The sequence below is a fragment of the Lepidochelys kempii genome, chromosome 9 (genome assembly GCF_965140265.1).
Source record: "Lepidochelys kempii isolate rLepKem1 chromosome 9, rLepKem1.hap2, whole genome shotgun sequence".
Classification (NCBI taxonomy): Eukaryota; Metazoa; Chordata; order Testudines; family Cheloniidae; genus Lepidochelys; species Lepidochelys kempii.
In genome coordinates, this window is record NC_133264.1 from 50,736,609 (window position 1) to 50,758,825 (window position 22,217).

General features: G+C 49.3%; 1 protein-coding gene across 7 annotated transcripts in view; it reads right to left on the reverse strand.

Annotated features, from left to right (window-relative positions):
• TRPM2 (transient receptor potential cation channel subfamily M member 2) overlaps window positions 1-22,217 on the reverse strand; it is a 57,710-nt gene that overhangs the window by 30,720 nt on the left and 4,773 nt on the right. For 6 of the 7 annotated variants that reach the window (XR_012160835.1, XR_012160834.1, XM_073360328.1 and 3 more), the window contains exons 2-11: window positions 18,046-18,295; window positions 17,063-17,148; window positions 14,135-14,303; window positions 13,184-13,364; window positions 7,771-7,937; window positions 6,217-6,397; window positions 5,359-5,420; window positions 4,732-4,932; window positions 3,873-3,975; window positions 1,780-1,901 (exon numbers count right to left, since the gene is read on the reverse strand). Coding sequence is in view for 5 of the 7 variants with exons in the window: in XM_073360328.1 (XP_073216429.1) it covers window positions 1,780-1,901; window positions 3,873-3,975; window positions 4,732-4,932; window positions 5,359-5,420; window positions 6,217-6,397; window positions 7,771-7,937; window positions 13,184-13,364; window positions 14,135-14,303; window positions 17,063-17,148; window positions 18,046-18,210 (1,437 nt within the window). In the remaining 2 variants the exon portion in view is untranslated. Of the gene's footprint in view, window positions 1-1,779; window positions 1,902-3,872; window positions 3,976-4,731; window positions 4,933-5,358; window positions 5,421-6,216; window positions 6,398-7,770; window positions 7,938-13,183; window positions 13,365-14,134; window positions 14,304-17,062; window positions 17,149-18,045; window positions 18,296-22,217 lie in introns of those variants that run through there. The other variant, XM_073360331.1, reaches the window with a different exon arrangement.

Here is a 22,217-nt window from a genome sequence, read left to right on the forward strand (position 1 = left end):
CACAGCGGCAGGAAGCTGTGAGGTACCCCCACTGCCTGAGGCGGCAGGGCCCCCAAGCTCTCAGCCATGGACAGAGGGGGTACCCTGCAGCTCCCAACTGCCACTGCAGGCAGGGGGGTACCCTGCAGCTCCCAGCCATCGCCATGAGGCAAAGGGACCCCCGCAGCACCCCGTCACCGCCACAGGGCAGGAGGACCCCGGCTGCTCCCTGGCCGCCATGGCAGGGCAGGGGGATTCCCACAGCTCCCTGGGGAGGGGGCAGGAGGACGCTGCAGCTTCCCTCCACCGCTGGTGGCAGGGGGACCCTGGAGCTCTGAGCCCCCACCAGTGGTGGAGGGGCAAGGGGGAGAGCTCCCAGCCACCCCACAGCTGCCCAGACCCTTTCCATTTTATCATGGAAATTTTTAGTAAAAGTCAGAGACAGGTCACGGGCTTCTGTGAATTTTTCTTAGCCTTACCTATAATCCCCAAATAAAACTTTTCATTTGGGTAAACAGTTTACTATTGTAGACTTAGAACTATTAGCCTATAAAGACTTACATTTAATAATTGGGCCAAACCATTTGCAGCGCATACACTCAACTTCATCCTTTTCTCCTGTTTTTGTTTTTTTAAAACGTTCGAATCCTTCCTTGTGTTCCGAAACGTAGTCTGATACAGATTTTCATTTTCTTCCCGTTGTTGTGTATCAGATCTTTAAACCGTTGTCTACTAACAGCTTGACATGTGTTTGTGGTGGGCGTGTGTTTCATCCGTACGTTCAGATGCGCGCACGCGTACTTCAGAGCTTGTGTGCGTGACTGTTTATTGTGTGTATCTTGTAGACCAACACATAGACTTACTTCAATGGGCAGCTTTGCATATACACACAGAATAATGTATTCTTGTAATACATATATCTCATGCAATGTACTGGTATTTTCCTAATAAAACAAGTTATTTTTTATATATTTGAATGATACAAAAGTAGGGTGCAAATTGGAAAAAACAAATAATACTTTTTGTAAAACCCAGGATTTTTTTCTGTAAAAATCGGTTTAAACTGAAAACGAAGGGGCTTATCTATGGAAAAACAGGGCATTACCAAGTACTGAATCCTGGGTTCCCCATCTGTAGTTCAGACTCACATCTACAAGGTTTAAACAGAGTAGCTGCTTCTGACAACATAAGAAGGCCTTAAAGCAGGTAGAAATTGACCCCCTGAGAATGCTCCCTATGCAGGGGGCTCCTTGGCCAGCATACAAGGCCCTGTAGTAGCCCTGCTCTGGAGGTGTGGCTGGCACGTATTGCAGTAGGGCTAGTCTCTGCGCTTCAGAGCAGTCAGGAGATAGGAAAAGCAGAGCGTACATTAGAGCAGGCAGCCCTGCACCAGCATCCTGACCGGCCTTGGCTCCAGAACAGGAGGGAGGCAAAGGTGACATAAAGCCCCCCTTAGATCCCACCCCTCCATCCCTGCACCAGGGCAGAGACCTTGGGGGCTTTTTGCCTTCTGCAGCCTGGGGTATAGGTCACTTGCTGGTTTGAACTAGTGTAAATGTGGGAGTCTCTGTAACTTGAAGCCTTTAAATCAAGATTTAAGGACGTCAGTAACTCAGCCAGAGGTTTCGGGCCTACTATAGGAGTGGGAGGGAGAGATCGTGTGGCCTGCGATGTGCAGGAGGTCACACTAGATGGTCATGATGATCCCTTCTGGCCTTAAAGTCTAGGAGAGTACCTGAAAATCAGACCCTCCGCTCCCCACTTGCTGCTGAAGGACAGGCACGGCCAAGTGCGTCTCACCTTCCATTCATGGTCATCTGTGAAGATTTCACTGCGAGCAATGTCCACCCTGTTCCAGGCCACTGCCAGCTTCAGCTGGTGGTCCCAGTTCTCGTGGCCAAAGTGATCGCGGTTTCGGGAGGCTGCAGCCAAAGGCACATACAACAGAGTGAACTCCAAGGCTGGGCCGGGATGGCCACATCATTCTTACCACCCCCAGAAAAGCAATATCCAGAGCCAGGCCCCTTGATGGAGAACCAGCCAACTGAGCAGAGCAGCCTGCCCATAGCACACCCCAGTGAGCACAATGGGCCAGGGGCAAGGGAGGCCAATGAACCCTGGGAGAAAGACACCAGAAGACATCCCATATTGGCCCTTCCATTACCACAGCTCCTGGGCTCCTGCCCTCTTGGTCTGTTGTGAGCCATTCGCCAAGCCGCTACGTCTCTTTGCCTGCCCCACACATCCTATGGGTGTGGGATTTCTGGATGGGAATCCAGTGCACGTGCAGAGCAGAAACAGCACAGTTGCTTTGTTCTGAGCGGCGGGGACTGGTAGAGCACTATGGCCTGTGACAATGTGCCAGGAGCTCTCTCCTTATCCCTGCCCTGAAGAGCTACCAGCTTAAGAAACAGTAGAGACCAACTGGAAGAGCATTATGGGAACTGGCCTGAGAAGGAGCTGCTTGGATCCCCACAGACACTGGAGCAGGATGTCCCCCTGCCAGTGAAGTAACCAACGATGATGAGCCAAAAGGGAAAGGGCAAGGACATTGGTTGACTCTGCCCTCATGTGGGATACACAGGGGGGACTCTTCTGACCAGCAGAAGAGCATGAAAGAGTGTCGATTGTCTCGTGATAGATCAGTGGTTGTTTTAACAGTGATCCCTCCAAAAGCAGGGTCACACGTTCCCCTGGGTCTGAGTGAGCAAAAGGCAGAGAGCGAGGGCTGGATGATCTGTGCATGGCACTAGATAACTACCAGGCAAATGTCTTCCATTCAGACAGTGCCAAAGCATCTCAAAGCACCTCACAGCCTTCCTCTGGTGAAATGGTGAAACAGCGCCTCATATGGGGCAAGACGCAGCAGCACCCCACAGGGACAGATGCTCTTTGGTCATGCTCAGTGAAAACACTTGGGAAATTAATTGACAACATCCCTGCTCCATCCTGTAGTAGGAAGAGAGCCTGAGACACAATCTCTTGTATTAGAGGCCTGGTATGAGGCCTGGGCTATAGTAGCAGTCAAAACTTTGCTGATATAAAGCAAAAATTAGACTGTGAGCTAGAAGCCGGCCCTGCTCACAGAATTTGGCAAGAACAAGGCTGATATTACAAAAACACACATTCCTAAGAGGTGCTAGGCACAGAGCACTCACTCAGACACATTCCAGAAGGGTGGTACCAGAACATCCCAATATTAAGGATGGTACAAAAACGTTCCCCAAGGAAAACAGGAACACACTGTCCCCTTTTAAAAGATACGGTCAGGATGATAGCACGTAATAGAGATGTTTTTATTGAAGCAACATGTAAAAGGTGATGGGTAATAACTAGCCACATTAGGGGGCAGTACTAACTTGTTTGTATTAGGATATAAAGATGTATTTTAGAGGGAATGTTTTTGTTTAGCCCAGGGAGGAATGGAAAGTCCCGCTGTTCACTGAGCTGGTCCATTGTTACAGGCATACATGTATTAGTGGTCCAGTAGAGTCTGCGGGATACTAGTACTGTGCTTGTTGATAATAAACTTGGCCTGGTGCCTTCGTACCTTAATGGATTTTGTGGTCATTGGGCGGTTGGCTCGAGTTCTGCTGTGCCAGCTTTCTGCGCAGAGCTGGGACTGCACGCAGGGAGAACACACACGCAGCCAACATCTGTCCACACATCCCTTTCCTCTGCATATACCTCACTCTCCCCCACACAGCCCAGAGACACTGCACCAGGGAGTGACAACCGGTGCACTCAGTACCGCGGCCACTAAGGAGCAGCTCAAGCACTGGTGAGCCCATGGCCAGCTCTGGTGTGAACTGGCAGCATCCTGACGCCTGGTGGCAGGCACATGCCCACCAGTCTCCAGAGCAGAGCCAGGTAACACCTTCCCCGCCCCTCACCTTTGAGCAGTGCCTGAAGAATGGCCACGTCCACATCTTGCTGGCCATCTTTGCCCTCCCGGAAGATGGTCAGGAGCTGCCTGCTCCGCACTATGTCTTGGATCTGCAAGGAATGGCAGAGGATCAGATGTCCTGCAGCAGCAGCATCCCTTGCCGTGCCACCCAGCTCACGTGAGGTTAATGCTCTTCCTGAAGATCCTGGCTGGACCACCCAGTTCAGTTAATACCCTGCTCCTGCCTTGCGATCTGTGGCCCCTTATGGCCCATTTGACGTTAAATCCCCATCTGCCCTGGACACCTGTTACCCCTCCCAGCCCATTGGAGGTTAATTCTATGACTTCTGTCCCAGCCACCAAACTGCAGACCGAGTCCCTGTCCTTGGAATGCACAGATAGCCCGCTGCTTGCTAGAAGACTGCAGGTTAAATCGTGGCCCCATTGGAGTTGATGGCAAAACTTCCCCTGGCTGCAGTGGGACCAGGATTTCACCCCGTGTGTTCTTGTCCCCAGAAACGCTCCTGCCCTCTCTAGGCACACTCACCTTTCATCCTCTGGACAATTTGCACAGTGCACATAGTCACTTTGCTCACACAGATGTCCGCTTGCACACACAAATGATGGGGTTTGTAGGTGCATCCAGGGTGAGCGGTGAGTACAGGACACAGGCTCCCTCCCTCCCAACAGTGGGGTGCATAGCTAAGGTCTGGAACACTTCCCCAGCATCACACATGGGGTCCCATTCCTCAGTGGCTTGTGTGGTAACTGCAGATCCCAGGAGGGGTGACGCATTGCCCTCCCCTGTTATCCGAGTGCTCGGGGGGATGTCAGCCAGAGTAGCAGATGGGGTGTGAGCATCTCACCTTTTTGGTCCACTCCACGATCTTGCCCTCAGTGAAGAGCTCATAGGTGTCCCGGAAGAGGATGCTCAGTTCCTTCTGAATCAGGGAGATGGTTATCTCTGGGAGAGGCCGATTGGCCACCTGTGCAATGACATCAGCTACACGCCCGGACCCCTCCACTATCACGCATGGGGTGCCATTGGTGATCGCATTGTAGATTGTCTGCAACACAGAGATGCAGAGCTAGAAGGGCTGACCCAAATCCACTTGAATCAAGGGGAGCCTTCTCGTTAACTCCAGTGAGCTTTGCATCAGGCCCGAGGCACCCACAGCTTACACACAGTCCCCCATTGGTGGTGTCTCTGCATCTGTCACCACTGATGGGCTTCGCCCCGCCCCCCCCCCCCCCCCGCAGTCCTCCTCCACTCAGGCTAAGTGAAGGCTCCCTAACACATGGCTCTCTCAGCTTGTCTCTGCACTGGGGATTTCCAGGGGGAGCCATCCCCACAGTGTTTGCTCCTTTGTTATTTGGAAGTCATTGGGTGCAGTCATGGTTTTAGCTTTTCCAGGCCCAGCAGTTCTGACTTCCTGTCTGACCTGTCTGGGAGGAGGAAGCTGCGTTTGTCCCCTTCTCTCCCGTGTACTTACATTGAGCGTCCCAGGTCCCCCCTCTAGCACTACGCAGACAATTGGGATCTTGATGGCGACTCCTGCAAGGAAGCAGGGACTCAAGTCAGCTCCATTTGGACGCAGACCTCTCACAGATCAGCCGCCCTGCTAAGACAGGCCAGCATGGATCTCCCTCAAATAGCTACAAGTAAAAGACAAGCCACAGGTATTTCCAACCCATGCCAGCTTGCAGAGCTGCTCCCAGAGATCAGCTAGCAGGAGGCACTGGCCAGAAGGGCAGGGATGGTTTGTAGTCACTTCACCAGCAGAAATACTGCCTCGACTTGCGCCACTGACCATGGGTGGCATGTGATCTGCCGGCTGCAGGAGGCTAGAACCCAGCACCGCCCCTTCCTTCCAGCCCAGAGCCCCCCACCGCAACCACCAGCCCCCACCCCAGGCTAGCGCCCCCAGCCCTGGGAGGGTGGATGGCACGGCTCCAGCCTCCCCAGCCCCAGAGAATTGCATAGGGGGATCCGCAGAGCAGGAAGCTGGAGGTGGGGTGGGCCTGGGGGCAGAGCATGGGAGGGGCCATGCCTGGCTGTTTGAGGAGGCACATCCTCCCCCAGCCTATGATATTCACCTCCCATGCCACTGACAAAGCCTGGCAGGAAAGACGTTATCCACTAACAGAGCTCCTTCTCCAAAGCCTCTGCTCCCTGGACTCTCTGACACCACCCGCCAACAGTGAATGCACTGATGCTAACACGTGACCTCCTCCTTGCCAGACGCCAGAGAGATCTAGGGGCTTGCCCATGCCCTGGTGCCAATGTCTGTCGGATCTCACGTCTTTCACTCCCTCCGCTCCGGAGCAGGGCTGACCTGTGCTGCCATTACCTTCTTTCACCTTAGTCTGCTCGGAAATGAACTTCTCCAGTCTGGTCCTCAGGGAGATCTCCACACCGTATCTGCCATGGGTCCCGTCATCCACCAGGATGAAGTGGGAGTGGTTGCTGTCCAGGCAGGAGAGGTTCCCCTGGCTCTCCTCATCCAGCACGTATTCAGCCGGGAAGCCGCCCTGCAAACGGCCAGAGGAAAGAGAGACAGACCAAAAGGGGTATTTCGCTGGGCCCTTCTCGCTTGGAGAGCTCTATTAGCAGAGCAGGAGGGGGTCCCCTGGCTGAACCCCGTAGGAACGGCCCCAGGGAAGCAGACAAGAGCGCAGGGTGGTGGCCAGCAGGTGTGGTGAAAACAGCAGGTGTGTGAGAGGGAGTCTGCACAGGGGGGTGGGAGAGGAGAGACGGGGACAGTCCTGACTTGGATCAATGAATGATGGACAAGATGGCCCAGTGTAGTGACAGAGGCAAAGCCAGAAAGCAGAAGAGGGCGGGATCAGGACTGGGCAGCAATCTTTGACAAATAGCCATCCCGGCCCCTCCCAAGCGGTTTCTCACAGTGACTGTTACTTAATCCTCTCAGCTCAGCAGCTTGTGCAGTGCTCCCTGCACCACCTGCCTGGGGCCCCCTCTTTCCGGGCCCCTCCTGATGCTTTACGGAATCGAGAGGGGAGAATCTTCCGCTCAGAAATACACAAAGGAGGGATTTGAAATTGCTACCAGCTCAGTTAGCTCAGTGATTCGAAGGTGGACACTGCACAGCATAGAGGCCAAGAGTCTGAAACAGGGGTAGGGGTGCCTGGAGTTAGGCTCCCAAGTTCCAAAATAAATGATCTGATTGTCCAAAGCGTCAAGTTCTCAGCAGCTCTCAGTGAAATCAATGGGAGTTGTGGATGCTCAGCCCTTCTGAAAGGCAGACTACTTATTTAGGCACCTAATAACGTCACACTGGCTCATTAGACTCGAATCTGTCTGCCTTAAGTATTCCTGAGGGGCCTATCACTGTAACTACAGACTCAAGCTGGAGTTCTGCAGATATGGCAGGCATTCTCCAGTATATTTCCCTGAAACAAAAGCAAATGTGTCACAGATTTGGTTAACTTCTGAGAGGTTGGGAGTGGGGGGGGGGGGTAGGGAATCTACATTATTTTAGAACCAAAAGTGCCCTAAAATGTGTTTGCAAGGGGGAGGACATATTTTCCTCACCCTTGTCATAATATGGCCCCTTCTGTCTTTCTCGGCTGTCTATTTTTCTCTTATCGCTGCTGAGATTGTGTGAAAATATCTAACATGAAACGGGCAAGGTCAGGAGTTCCATTTGCATGCTTGGTATTTTAAATACATGGTATTAACAAGCAATCATGAATTCCTTCTCCTTTTTCCTTTCTGATGCAAGGTTTTCAAAGAGGTTGGGGGATAAGTGTTGGCCTTTATGTTTCTAATCCGCTGAGAGTGTGTGAGATTCAGGACATGTCTACAAACACAAAGCCCCCCACCCTCACCCCGCAGCAATCAAACACACAGCCCCCATACCCCACAGAGGCTGGACACTCACCATGGGGCAGATGAGGCTGCCTCGGTTGTACACGGTCCCCCAGGTGGCTATGCCGATGGTAACAATTTTGCCCTCTTTGCAGCTGCTGCTCATGCTGAAGTCTCTCACAGCTTCTCCCACCTGCTTCATCACACCGGCGTGGGACCCACCCGTTATGATCCAGGCACCTGGCAGACAGAGCAGGGGTTGGCAAGGTGAATGCGCCACGTACAGTGGCTGATATCCTAGCCTATCAGAGACCTACAGAAGTCCCCCTTCCACCCAGGTTTTGGAGACTCTGAGGCCTGTGGAGTACCCATCCTGCATTCTGCCCCATCAGTACCTTGGGGTGTCAAAGCCCTCCGTGCACTGAGCCCACCCTCTTTGACACACAGGTCTGGGACCTCGCTGGGCTTCATGCCTCCTTGCCCTGCACTTTGTGCAGGCCCTAGGTGAGGAGAATGCCACTATTGCAAGTGGACCGTGCTTTGTGCAGGGGCAGACAGATTGTCTTGTGGGTCAGGACTGGGATGTAGAAGATCTGGATTTGGTTCCCTGCTCTCCCGCAGACTTCCTCTCTGACCTTGTGGACCTGTGTGTTTCTATAAGGTGGGGATAATCATAGAATCATAGAACATCAGGGTTGGAAGGGACCTCAGGAGGTCACCTAGTCCAACCCCCTGCTCAAAGCAGGACCAATCCCCAACTAATAACCCTTCTTCTTCCTCTGTTGGGCTGTTCAGACTGAACTCTTCAGGGCAGGGGACTGTCTCTCACCATGGCCTTAATGGCCAGGTCTTCACTGCCAAAAAGGTGTGTTTTACAGTGGGATAACTATCAGGCATTAACCACCTCTTTGTAAAATCCTAGTGAAGACAAGGCTCTGTAGCTTTTGCTGGAGGTAGGTGAAGTTAACCACAGGTGTGGGGTATAGGGCAGACCTGTCTTAGCTAAAAACTACCTGCGCCTTGTCTACACTAGGATTTTGCAGCGAGAGCGCTAATTTGCACTCATTCTTTTGCTGTAAACACACACCTGTTTTGGCAGTGAAGACACAGTCGAAGATTTAAAAGCATGAGGCTAACGTGATAACAAACACCTTTTAAAGGTCTAGTCTAGGCAAGGCATTCTGCCTTTAGCACATGGTAAAGGTCCCGGTTAAAGCTTAAAAGGCACACACTTGTCTGGAGACCTTTTAAAAAAACCCATCAACATTATTAATGCATATGAAATCTCATCCTTCCAATTTTACAAATAGCCACATATATCACCTCCTGATGCCACCCTATTTAATCTGCAAAGAATCAAAAGGGTTTCAGAATAGTAACAAACCAATACTTGTTTAGAAGGTCTACTCTATAGCCGCAGCACGTGTTCACCAAAAGTTTTTCCAACCTCCAGCCATTTTCCCTCTTCTTCTATTGCTTTTCCTTGGAGAGAAAGTGGCAATTTTCTGCAGTATTTTTATGAAGCCTATTTGTGCCTCAGTTTCCCCTATAATTTGCATGGCTACCCAGATGAGGTGAGAGGAGGACTGTTTGCTCTTAGGGCAGGCTGGGAGACATAGGTATGAATGTTGCCCAGCTGTCTGAGCCTGGATGGGTCACAAAAAAGGACTGACCAAGGCCAACCCCATATCAATGGAGGAGCCAAGAAGACAAAGGCAAAGTCAATTGCTAGGACATTGACAGCAACCCAGAGGGAGATGGATTTCCGCCCACTCTCAGCAGGGAAGCTGAGCACAATCCCCCAGCTTGAGAACAAAGGACTGGGGAGGTGTGTGGTGCAGGATAAGTGATGGCTGCTGGAAGGAGTCAGGGCTCTGACCTGGGAAGCGACCAAGGAGGTCAGACTAAGACCCCAGACAGAGCCTAAACATGGGGGTTCACTACAGCTTGGCTGGGCTCTGGGCTAACCAGCAGGGTCTCTGGGCTAATTTTCATTTCTCTGTGCTAATCTAAGGACTTCCTATACTGTGTCAAGTTAACACAGGAGAGGCTGACGGACCTGGGGTTATTTAGTCTGCAGAAGAGAAGAGTGAGAGGGGATTTGACAGCAGCCTTCAATTACCTGAAGGGGGGTTCCAAAGAGGATGGAGCTCGGCTGTTCTCAGTGGTGGCAAATGACAGAACAAGAAGCAATGGTCTCAAGTTGCAGTGGGGGAGGTCTAGGTTGGATATTAGGAAAAACTATTTCACTAGGAGGGTGGTGAAGCACTGGAATGGGTTACCTAGGGAGGTGGTGGAACCTCCATCCTTAGAGGTTTTTAAGGCCTGGCTTGAAAAAGCCCTGGCTGGGATGATTTAGTTGGTGTTGGTCCTGCTTTGAGCAGGGGATTGGACTAGATGACCACCTGAGGTCTCTTCCAACCCTAATCTTCTATGATTCTATGACTAATAACCCCAACTGTTTTGACAGTGCTGTGGGAGTGTCACTGTGTATGCTGGGGTGCATTAATCTCTGAAGAGGGGACAAGTCTCTACCAAGAGTCTAGCTCAGTTGGACTCTCTGAGCAGATCTCATGGTGTGAAGTAGGAGTGCTGGAGCCCCAGAGGTTCAGTCAAGGAGGCAGTGAGGTAGCATGGCTTACCCTGGAGGAAGAGTGAGACCCTGTGGGGGTCTGGCACATTGAAGGGGCGCCTCCTGGAGACTGTTCCAAAACTGGGGGTGTAACACCAATCCTGTGGGTCCATGACAATCAAACCAGCTGATCAATAGGGAATCATTTGCCCTGCCCCACGTCTGCTTATTCTCCTGTATTTGTCAGCTTTAGAAGGCTTGTTTGTGTTTGGTCAATCTCCTCCCATTGTCTGTCTAGTTATTCAAATGCCTAAGGTGGTGACCATACATTGCATAATCTGCTTGATCCTAACAGCTTTTTTTCCTCTGCAATGATTTCCAGTTCTTAGCCCGGTTTTCATAATGTGTTAGTTACCACGTCAGCTAATTTGCTCTAACATTACATCTTAAATCCTAGTCTAGACAAGGCCTGTGTGTGTGTACAGCACCAAGTAGAACGGAGCCCTGAGGGTGGTTGAGGTCTCTAGAATCTTCCCTAATACAGACAATAATAACTGCACCAGGGGCAAGGCAGTGAGGAATCAGTCCCAGTGCCTAAGAGTCATGTGAGACCTGAAGAGTTCCCAAGGGCCAATGGGTTTGTCTGGATTGTCTTCTTTCTGCTTGTCCAAGATGGGCCCGAAACACCAAGTTTGGATCCTGATCTGAATTTTTTCAAAGTCTGAGGAATTCTGGCATGAGGTCTGGATTCATTCCCATCTAGAGGTGGGTGAAATTTTTTGGCCAAAACTCTGTGTCGCCAAAAAAAGCACATTTGGGTCGACAGAAACATTTTATGAATTCACCAAATTGTTTCCATTGGGAAAAAAAAAACAAAAAAACAAAACTCTGGAAACATCTAATTGTTTTGTAACAACATTTTCCAACCAGAACGTTTCAATTTTTTGATTCAAGACAAAATGTCATTTAGAAATTTCCTGCAGCTTCATTAATTTTTTTTTTTTTTTAGTTCAAAATTGAAACATTTTGTTTTGGGTCAAACTCAACATTGCATCCAACTGAAAACAATTTTGGTTTTTTTTACTACTTTTTGATTCCCTGAAAATTTTGCTTTGGGTCAACCTGAAACTATTTTTAATTTTTTTTCCCTGGAACTGCAAACAACCTGAAAAAATATCACTAGTTCTCCCAGCTCTACTCCCACCTCATTCAAATGTTCAGAATGCGGATTCTTTGCTCCATATTTACTCTGGCTGTTCCTTTCCCAGCAGTAGCTCTTTGAAATAAGAACTGACGAATTGGCTACTTTCTCTGTAGTTCATTGAAATGGCTGTATGGATAGCCTCTGCTGAAGCTTTTATTTGTCACTTCTTGCAGCAGAATCCCAACACAGATCCCGTGGTCTCCTGCACCAGTCGACATTTGGGCTGGCCTTTCCCCACCATGTGGGAGAACACCAGGCTCACAGAGTATGAGCTACCCCAAGCAAGGACCATGCCCAGATCCCAGCACAGTGTTATTTCCCATGAGGACCCCTTGGTAATATCAGTAAGGGCAGAATTTGGCTCAGGATATTTCTGTTCATGATTCAGAGAAGGCTAAGAGGTGATTTGATCAGAGTCTATAAGTACCTAGCAAGAAGACTTCTGATGGCACAGGGGTCTATAAACTAGACTCTAATCTAAACCAAGATCCAATGGCTGAAGCTGAAGCTAGATAAATTCAGACTAGAAACAAAGTGCCCATTTTTAACAGTGAGAGCTTACTGAGCAAGACAGTAGATTCTTCACCCCTTGAAGTCAGTACATCAGGACTGGATGTCTTCGTAAATGATGCACTGTTGCTCAAAGAGGCAGAACGGGCTCCATACAGGAGTCATGCTGGCCTGCATTAGAGGATCGTAATGGCCCCTTCTGGTCTTAGCATTGGACTCTATCACTCACTAGGTGATTCCTGGGATTGCATTAATTTTCTGTCTGAGGCATCTCTGCTGGTGTGCAACTGACACTGTATTCTCAGAGATGCCGAGCCAGGCAGCATGCTAATGAGAGGCTTGCGGTGCCAGCATTACTGAAAGAGGACAGCGAGTGACTGGCGGCTGCTCAGCAATGGAAGCGTTTACGAGGAAAGGCTGGTGCAAGGGTCCTGGTGAGATACGGGGCAATGCTGGGGCTGGAACGCAGGAAGGGGTTAGTGCCCTGTGGAATGTATATGAGAGACCAGTGTGCGGGTGGTGGGTAGGAGAGGCTGGTAGAAGTGAGAAATATTCACAGGGCTGCAGTGAGCTGAGATGACAGTGCAAGAGGTTTCTCGGTCTGAAAGCAACATTTCAGATCTGTGGGCCACACCCAGAGATAGGCACTCTGGGCCCCTGTACCCCACCCCAATCACTATGAGACCATACAGCAGATCCTGCAGGAAAGCTAAAGGCTTTTCCCCTGGAGCACATGGTATAAGCAGAGGGCAGGCAGGTGTGAGTCAGGCGGAGGAAAACGCTGGCCCCAAGGGATCAGGAGTCCAAGGACTCATGGAAGGTCACTTACCAAAGCTGCTCACTGACTCTGCAGAGCTCTGGTAACTGTCTGAACTTGCCTGTCTCCAGAGCCCCTGCAGAGGCTGATCTATCGGACTGCTGTCTGGAGAGCTGTGGGCCAACGTCACTGCCCGTCATTCCAGCACTGATGAACTCGTAGGCCAGGGATGCTGTTCCACAAGGATTTGACACCTTCTATTCTATTCCCATTCTGACACCACCCTCACCACCGTATTAGCTGAGCTCCTTCCCTAGCACATTATCCCCCATTGGGAACCCCCTAGCGCTTTCCCCCAGGGACGCAAACAGGGCTCTCCTCTAGCGCAGCCCCAGGAATGCTCTGCCCGCCCTCAGGGACTATGTACCACCAGCAGGTGTTACCTGTTGTCTGGGCCACCTTGACCAGCCCCCGTCGGAAGATGTTCTTCAGCCTCGGCATCATGTTGAAATTCTTAGCTCCCCCGGTCACAGAGATGAGCAGGTTGGGCAAGTCGAGGCCCCAGTGCTGAGTCATCAGCTGGTAGATGATGCATGGAGGGGTGTCCGCCGAGACGCGCACATACTGAGGGTGGGGGGGGGGGGGTGTGCAAAACACAGGGAAGGGACGGAGTAAAACCCACTGCACCTACCCAGAGAGCAAAGCCAGCCAGGAACTCATCCTAGCCAACACAGCAAGAATCAAACTCCTTTCCTCTAGGCAATCAAGTCCAGGCAGCTCCCTTCTCTCCCCACCTCAGTTCCTCACCTTCCTGTAAAGGACCAGGGCTGCGTGGAGAGGAACATCTCCCTCCACTGCCCCATGCATCACCTCAGGGCCAGTCCAGGCTGGCAGCTGGATCTGTCACTGCACAGCACCCCCGAGGTGACAGATTCCCCCCTCTAAGGAGAGGCTGAGATGACAGAGTGACGGATGCTGCTGCTGTTCTAGTGCCAGGCCCTGGGGAGTGTGAGGTTGACTCAGAGCTGGATGCTGTACCTGTTCCCTCCCACCTCCATGGGATTCAGACCCCAAGGAGTCTAAGGCAGGAGGAGTGGAGGAGGTCGCACACTGAATCTTGGCCCACCAAATGGCTTAAGAGGAGACCTTAGATTTACTTGTCCTGGCCCTGGGCCTCCTTCCCTCTCCCCAGACCTGCTCCGGCGGTTGGCAGGGTGAAGGAGGTGACCCCACCTGCCCCCTCCCTTTCTCTGCTGGGACCAGGGCTGCCTTTGGAGCCTCTCCTCATCTACCATCAAAAGCAGGCAAATAGGCCCATTCTATCAGCTGCAAGTGCCGAGCAGCAGGGTTTCAGTATGGGATCCCTGTCCCCTAGACACTAGGGACTGACCCACCTTTCCCACCTTTGGTCCCAGACCTACAAAGCTGATATCACCAAATGCGTCCGTCGGCATTTCTTGGATGTGCCTCTTGGGGTCCCATTCTTTCCCCAGGAAAACAGATGGCTTTGTAGCCTCTTCCAGGTGCTGTTCCCTGGGGTAACCACACTCACACATGACCCTCCTGCAAGAAAACAGCATCAGCAACTCCCTGAACTCAAAAGGGGAGTCTCTGGCAGTTACAGGCGGATGAGTGGATATTAGGAAAAACTTTTTCACTAGGAGGGTGGTGAAACACTGGAATGCGTTACCTAGGGAGGTGGTGGAATCTCCTTCCTTAGAAGTTTTTAAGGTCAGGCTTGACAAAGCCCTGGCTGGGATGATTTAGTTGGGCATTGGTCCTGCTTTGAGCAGGGGGTTGGACTAGATGACGTCCTGAGGGTCCCTTCCAACCCTGATATTCTATGATTCTATGAGTCTGTTGAGTCTATGAGTATGAGACTGGAAGCAGTGGCAATGGCTTACTTTGAAAATTCCCGACACCAGCCCCTAGGGAGCTTATATCTCCTGCCCAGCTTGCCCATCAGCTATTGGCTATGGAGGAGAAATCACTGTGAGGAAGAGATCACTGTGCATGGTAGAACGCAGCAAAAATCAGCATTTCCATTCTGCAGGACATTCCGATATCTGGACATTGTTTTCACCCCAAATTAAGCCAAAATAAATTTTAAAAATTGTGGAACAAAAAGTTCTGGAAAATATTGATTCAGAAATGGAAAATCATTTTGTTCTGAGTCAGTTCAATGTTAAGTTACACATCCCAGTAGTGCCTTGCATTGTCTCTTGGGAGGTGTAGTTCTGGGTGCTTCATGTCCTAATGCCCCCAATGGCAGGTCTCCATGGCAAGACTACATCTCCTGTGATGCACTATAGTCAGCTCCCATGATGCACCACACAGGTCAGTCTGAAGGGACACCACATGCTGCACCATGGGACATGTAGTCCAGCCCTGGAGCTCAGCCCATGGGGGAGAATCACCTGGAACTACAACTCCCATGAGGCAATGCACCACCAAAGGGAAAAACAATCCAATGGTGAATGGACCCAAAATGAAATAGTTCATGAAATATTTTTCCATTGGAATATTCAAAAATTTAGGCAAAATAGAAAATTTTAACTTTGCAGAAACTGCATTTTCCATCAACAAGTCGTTTTGATTGAAAATTCCCAACCAGCTGTAGGGCAGAGTGCTTTGCACCACTGACCTGTTAAGTGTGGTAGAAGCTCACTAATCTGCACCAGTGTCCAGGAGACCTGATGCACACTGCTCAGTGCTGTGAACTAGTCAGTAGGTGAACAAGCAATCAGGAGCCACATCAAGGCACCTGCATTGCAGAAGGAACCCAGTTCTCTTAGTCTGGCAAGCGTGTTTCCTATTATTATAGATGACAGTACTTCATAACAATGTAACAAGCCAAGACTTGTAGTTAAGCATTGGACCGATTCCCTGTGTGAGCTCAGGCCTCAACTCTGTGGATCTCAGCTCTCCAACTGCTAAAAGAGGATAACGGTTCTTCCGGCATCTGTCTATTGGTTTGTCAGCTCTTTGGGGAAGGGGCTGTCTCCTACTGTGTGCACTGCCTAGCACAATGGACCCTTGATCTCAGTGGGGACTCTAAATGCTGCAATAGTAATACATTACTGTAATATATTTTCCTGAAGTAAATGCAACCTCACTACAGTCATCAGCAACGTGCAGTGACAACACTGGAGATTTTATGAGGATTACCCATGTTTGCAACTTTGCCTGGGAGAGTAGTTCCCCAGATTTTGATCCTGACATTACATTAGAGCTGATCAACAATTTTGTTGGATTTTTGACTAAAATAATGTTTTTGTGAAAGCATCTGCCTTCTGCAAAAAAATTCAGTTTTCTGTTCAAAAACAGAACACACAAAAAACTGAAATGTTTTGGCCAAAACCCCAAATATTTCCATCTGGAAATACTGCTGCAGAGCCTCATGGAAATTGTAGTTCAGTTTCTTTATATCTCCATTCACTTCTATGGGCAGGGCTCCCCAGCTGGACTACCCCTCCCATGATGCACCGTCACCAGGGACTCTCATGCTGCACCACCTTCCCTCTCCAAGAGAGGAGACTGTGATGCATCAGGGGAAATATCCAAGCAGACAGCTCAGCCTATAAATAATAATTCCTATAATGCTTAGCTGTTTATACAGTGCTTGCCATCAGAAGATCTCAAAGCACTTTTCAAAGGGTGGTAACTGTCATAAGTATACATTATTATGTAAGTATACATTGTCAGTATAAAGAAAAGGAGCGAGGGTGGCCACTCATGCATTCCCAGAAAATGTGGTACTTCTGGGAATGGCATGGACCCACCCCCACTGGCATGACCCTGCACTCATAGTAAGTGTAAGGTCACACCACTTGGAGGACACCATTTGGAAGAGCATGCCACTCCACCCCCACCAGTGTGACCTTGCACCCAGCTGAATGGCCTGCCTGATGGGAGCATGTGGCACCAGAACTACAACTCCCATGAGGTATCATGGCTGCATTTGCAAATCAAAATATATCCATTTTCAAATTTCCACCAAAAAAATCCAAATTTTCTGTAGAAAATTTAAACAAAAACTACATTTTTTTGGTTTTGTTTCCATCAAAGTTTTCCACAGGAATAAGAACAACATTTTTCAACCAGCTGTGCTTAGCATTGTGGAATCAGCTGAAGAAACACAACATTTCTTCTCCAGGAAATCTTTTCCTGTATTCTCTTTCTGCGGCTCCCAGACCATTACTGCACTCCTCTCCTCGTAGCAGAAATGGGCTTAACACTGGATGTTGATTCTACTTTCCTGCAATGTGGGTGGAAAGTAAGAAGCAGACGGAAGGGGGAAAACATCCATGCATTTGGCTTACCCAGTATCTGACATTTGGGAACTTTCAACAAAGTACACACACTCCTTCTTCCTGATGTTTTCAGAAATCCACGCGCTGAGATTCTCCTATGGTGGGGGAGAGAATAAGGGGAACAGTAGGCCTACACAGTTTCAGACAAAGACCAGATTACATAGGTTCCTACAACTGATCCACAGAAAAAGGGGCACATCACAGATGCAGTGTGCAAGGGCTCTCAGCCAGTACATAGAGAAACAAAGGTCACAACTGCAAGAAACCCCAGGGGAATTTGACACTTTCAGTTAGACAGCTAGCAGAGTGAGGACTCTGCCAGCACACTGTGTACCAGAGAGATAGACGTGTGCCCAAAGCTGAGGATGACAAGACATGAAGGAGCAGCGAGGGCTGAGTCTAACAGCTTATTCACACTTTGAATTTGTTACAGGTTAACTTGAGTTATTTCATGTTAAATTGGTGGGGGCTTTGTCTGGTCACACAGGAAGAAAGGAGTTGTGGCTCCTTTAAGGAATCCCCCCTCCTTAGGGTTGGAAAGTGGGCAGAGGGAAGGGGGCATCACCTGAGCAGGGGATTGGCCAGAGGGGCTCAGGTGCGCCACTGGCCCCTGCAGACAAGGATTAAGGTATGTGAATGCCCTGCCCGCTCTCACTCCACAAGCATCAGAACAGCTCTGGGACTGAGGGTGATGCTGTTAGTGGGTTTGTTTTCACCTTGTGTGAATGGGATTGTCAGAACGGTTCTCTTCCATGTGTCCACTTCTCCCAGGGCACTTTGTCTGTCTCCCTGGCTATTGGAGAAAAGCATATAATGACCCTAACTACTACCTCCTCCAAATGATACTCTGTCCCTGGACTGAGAGCCCCTTTCAGCCTACTCCCACCAACCCACCCCTGGGCTTGGAGCATCTCCTGGTTATGCCCCTGACTCTTACACATGGTCAGTGTATTTGCTGGCCTCCCCCTAACCTTGGCATTGTCTAAACTTGCCTTTTCATTATTGCCAGTGGCAAAGTGAGCCTTCCTCTTGCTCTTACAGAAGCCACTATTGCTGCGTCTGAGGTTGGGAACCATTTTGAGGTCGCAGATCTTGGGATGCACAACGTAGCTGTCTCCCTCATCAGGGCAGACTCCATTCAGCTCTAGGGGTAGCATTCTGGCTTGCCGGCCACTCCCAGCTACGGGGCAGGTCTCTCGTCACCCTCAACACAGCCTCTCGAATTTGTTACACTGAGAAGTCCTGAAATGCAATGAAACAGAAAATAGTAAACATGCATCAGAAACACAAGGAAACTCTAGCTGGTGCTTGCTGCTAGGAGAACACCCCTCACCATGAATCCTCTCCCTCCAATCCCAACATTCTTTGGGGTTTGTTTCAGATGTGAGCTAGACCAGTTATGCTATGAGCTAGACAGCACAGACTTCTAAATTAATCTGCTGTTTTCCTACAACAGGCCCCGAATGAATGATCACAGAATCGTAGAAATGTAAGGCTGGACAGGACCTCGAGCCGTCATCTAGCCCATCCACCTGCATGGAGGCAGGACCAAGTAAACCTAGACCATCCTTGAGAGGTGTTTGTCCAACCTGTTCTTTAAAACCTCCAATGAGGGGGATTCCACAACCTCTTTCAGCAACTTGGTTCAGTGTTTCACTATTCTTATAATTAGAAAGTTCTTCCTAATATCTAACCTAAATCTCCCTTGCTGCAAATTAAACCAATTAAATGATGAAATAGGGAAGATTTTAACTAAAAAAATAAAACTAAATAGTAACATACACTGCATCTATATTTATGTGTTCATATTAATATGTATGACTAGTTGTAGGCTCATATCTATATCACCGACAGCTGAGTTGTTAATTTTTTGTCTATAACCCATGGCATATGACCCAGAGACACAACCACAGACCATTCTCCAAATCAGCCACTCATTAATAACCATAGACACCGCCATCTTCTGTTACCCTCCATACACAGAGCAGAGATTCAACTCCTCACTCAGCTCAACACATCACGTCTCCCACACACAGCCCAGAAATGATACCTTGCCCACCCGAAGCCATTATTCCACCAAATGGGAAAATACCCAATCTATCCAATCCACCCTCTCTCTATAGATTAGAAATCCCATGTGTCTTCCCTATTCACCCTGCTAGGGTGAGTCAAGGACCTTCTGGCTAAACACCAGCTATCCACCTTCATCCAGGTTGCTCTGTGCATACAGATCAAACCCTCAGCTACCCCCTGCACCACACCCAGCTAGTATGTTACTTGCCCTGTCTTTAGAATGTCAGGCAGCCAGAGTGCATGCTCCCTCCTTTCAAAGGGTGTAGCACCCTCCAAGCTCACCCTCACTCCCAGATCCCCAGGGTGAGGTCTAGGCACACTGCCTGTGGGAGCCCTGCTGGACTGACAGACTCTACCTGTAGCTGTGGTCTAAAGCCACAACTGCGCCCTCAGTGTCATGAGGCTAAATTTCATTTATGTCTGCGGAGCACTTTAAGATCTTCAGCTGGAACGTGCTATAAAAAGGCAATGTGTTATGATTATTATTTATTCATACACCTGCAGAACGATTCAGCCTCCACCACATCACAGTCTGGCTGGGTCATGAGCAAATAAGCCAGTTTTCCAGCAATGGGATAGGATGAAATGTTGTAGTCTTGATGTACAGTTGTTTTCTTGGAAGTGCTAATTTTTTTGTCTCCCCCATTAAGGTCCCTGAGATGCTACGGCTAATTCAGTAGGTTGCACAGTATGAGACCAATGCCCCAGTATGGCACTAGCTGGTGTAACCATGCTGCAAATGCCACATTTCACATAAAAATATTTTTGTAAAAATAAGTTCCTGTCCTCTTTTGCTCATTGCCATCCTCTCTGGCACTTTCCATAGATTTCAGACCAGAAGGGACCACTGTGATCATCTAGTCTGCCCTCCTGTGTAACACAAGCCATAGGACAGCCCTGAATTAACTCCTGTTTGAACTAGAGCGGATCTTCTAGAAAAACAACCAACCATCCAATCTTGATTTTAAAATGGCCAGTGATGGAGCATCTACCACAGCTGTGGGGAAATTGTGCTAATGGTTACTTACTTTCACGGTTACAAATGCACACCTTATTTCTAGCCTGAATTTACCTAGCTTCCAGCCCTTGGAAGCTTGTTACACCTTTGTCTGCTAGACTCAAGAGCTTCCAATTTCTGTTCCTCATGGAGGCACTTGAAAAGTTGCCCCACAACCTTCTCTTGGTTAAGCTAAACATATTGAGTTCCTTAAGTCTATGTAAAGCCCAGTGGGTCTTAAACCTAGCCCTGCAGAGCTGCTAGGCAGCAAACAGCACCATGCTACCACCAAGCAGCAGCTGTAACCAGCTCCAGCTCCACTACCTACAACCAGCTGTGGACACAGCCCCTAGGAAGTCCCGCCTCAAGGGGACAGACAGGCAGCAACCTCATGGCTCCTGATTGGCTCCCTGCCATATATAAACCCCAGGGGTACTCCAGGAAGTCTCCAGGCAACAGTGTGGATCTCCAGTAGCTACTATTACTGGGCTTGATTTGGACCTTACCTCCTGACCTTTGGTATTGACCCTAGCCTGGAACCTGACTATAGACTCCTCTGCTGCTCTCAGCCTCAGGTTTGACCCAGCTCTGACCTTTGGTCCTGACTACCCTGGATAGGATCCTGACAGCCTATCACTATAAGGCAGGTTTTTTAATCCTTTAATCATTCTCGTGGTTCTTCATTGAACCCTCTCCAACTTAACAACATCCTTCTTGAATTGTGGGCACCAGAACTGGACATGTTCTGGTAACAGTTGCACCAGTGCCAAATACAGAAGTAAAATAACTTCTCAACTCCCACTCGGGATTCCCCTGTTCATGAAGGGTTGCTTTAGCCCTTTCGGTCAGAGAGTTGCACTGGGAGCTTGGATTCAGCTGACTATATACCATGACTGCCTAGTCTTTCTCAGACTCACTGCTTCCCAGGATAGTCCCTCATCCTGCATGTTCTCCATTCTTTGGACCTAAATGTATGGCTTTGTATTTGATCGTATTAAAATGCATGTTCGCTTGTGCCTAGGTTGCTCTGTACCAGGGACCTGCCCTCTCTATTTACCACTCCCCCAGTCTTTGAGTAGAAGTAGCTACCTTATTAACCTCAGAGTCCTGATCACACTGCATTCTGCCTATTGTACTTACGCTCCCCATGCATTTTCAAACTGCACCTTGTATCCTAAAGTGGTGCATAGCCTTGCTATGAACAGTTGTACAGGTGCAGTATTCCATCCCAGAGGTAGCTGCAATTCACCCCGGGAGAAGTGTGTCCTCTGTGGTTATGTGTCTGATGATCTCAAAGGAAACAGGCTGGACATCGAGAGGCAAAGACCGCTAATCCTTGATGGTATTCTACCTTGATAGTAGCAACTCCTACGACTAAGCTTGCCCAGCATGGCTAATTATAACCCCAGGTTGAATTGCTTTGCCAGTTGTTCAGGCTGCAATTGTCTATGTTTGCTCTCTGCCTCAGGCTGAATGATCTTTGGGAAGAGTTCAGTCATTTCTGTCACAGCTGGGAATAGAATCCAAGTCTCCATTATCTTACCCCCAGTTCTCAGCTGCTTAGCCCCACACTTCTCAGGCGGAAGAAGGAAGGGAAAGGGAACTACTCTATGTACTTAGCTATGTGCCTGTGAAATGGGGCTACTCCTGCATAGGTTGCCCACAGTTTCTATAGCCCAGATTTTAAAAGGTATTTAGGATCTAGGCACATATGTCTTGCATCCCCCTTTAGTGGCTGGTCTACAGAAGAGCTCACACCCTTCTGCCACTGGTAGCTAATGGAGTTAGCCCTTTGCTCAAATGGTGGAGGGCTGTGCTATGGGGGTGAAGACCATGGACTGATGGCCCTGTTGATGCCTGGTTGGTTATCTCACTGTTGAAATGGATAGATTGTGTATCTTTCTTTTAAAATAACCTGGGAAATTACATACAATAAACTAGATTAACATTCTTTTAATCAGCTTGCAAAGTCAAGCACTGAAAAGTTAGGAAACACCAAAATGAAGACAAACCTATGCAACCTTACTTCAGCTCTCTCATGCATTATGATGCTGTCTTTAATTTAACGATCACACACTGTATCTCCCCCCCGCA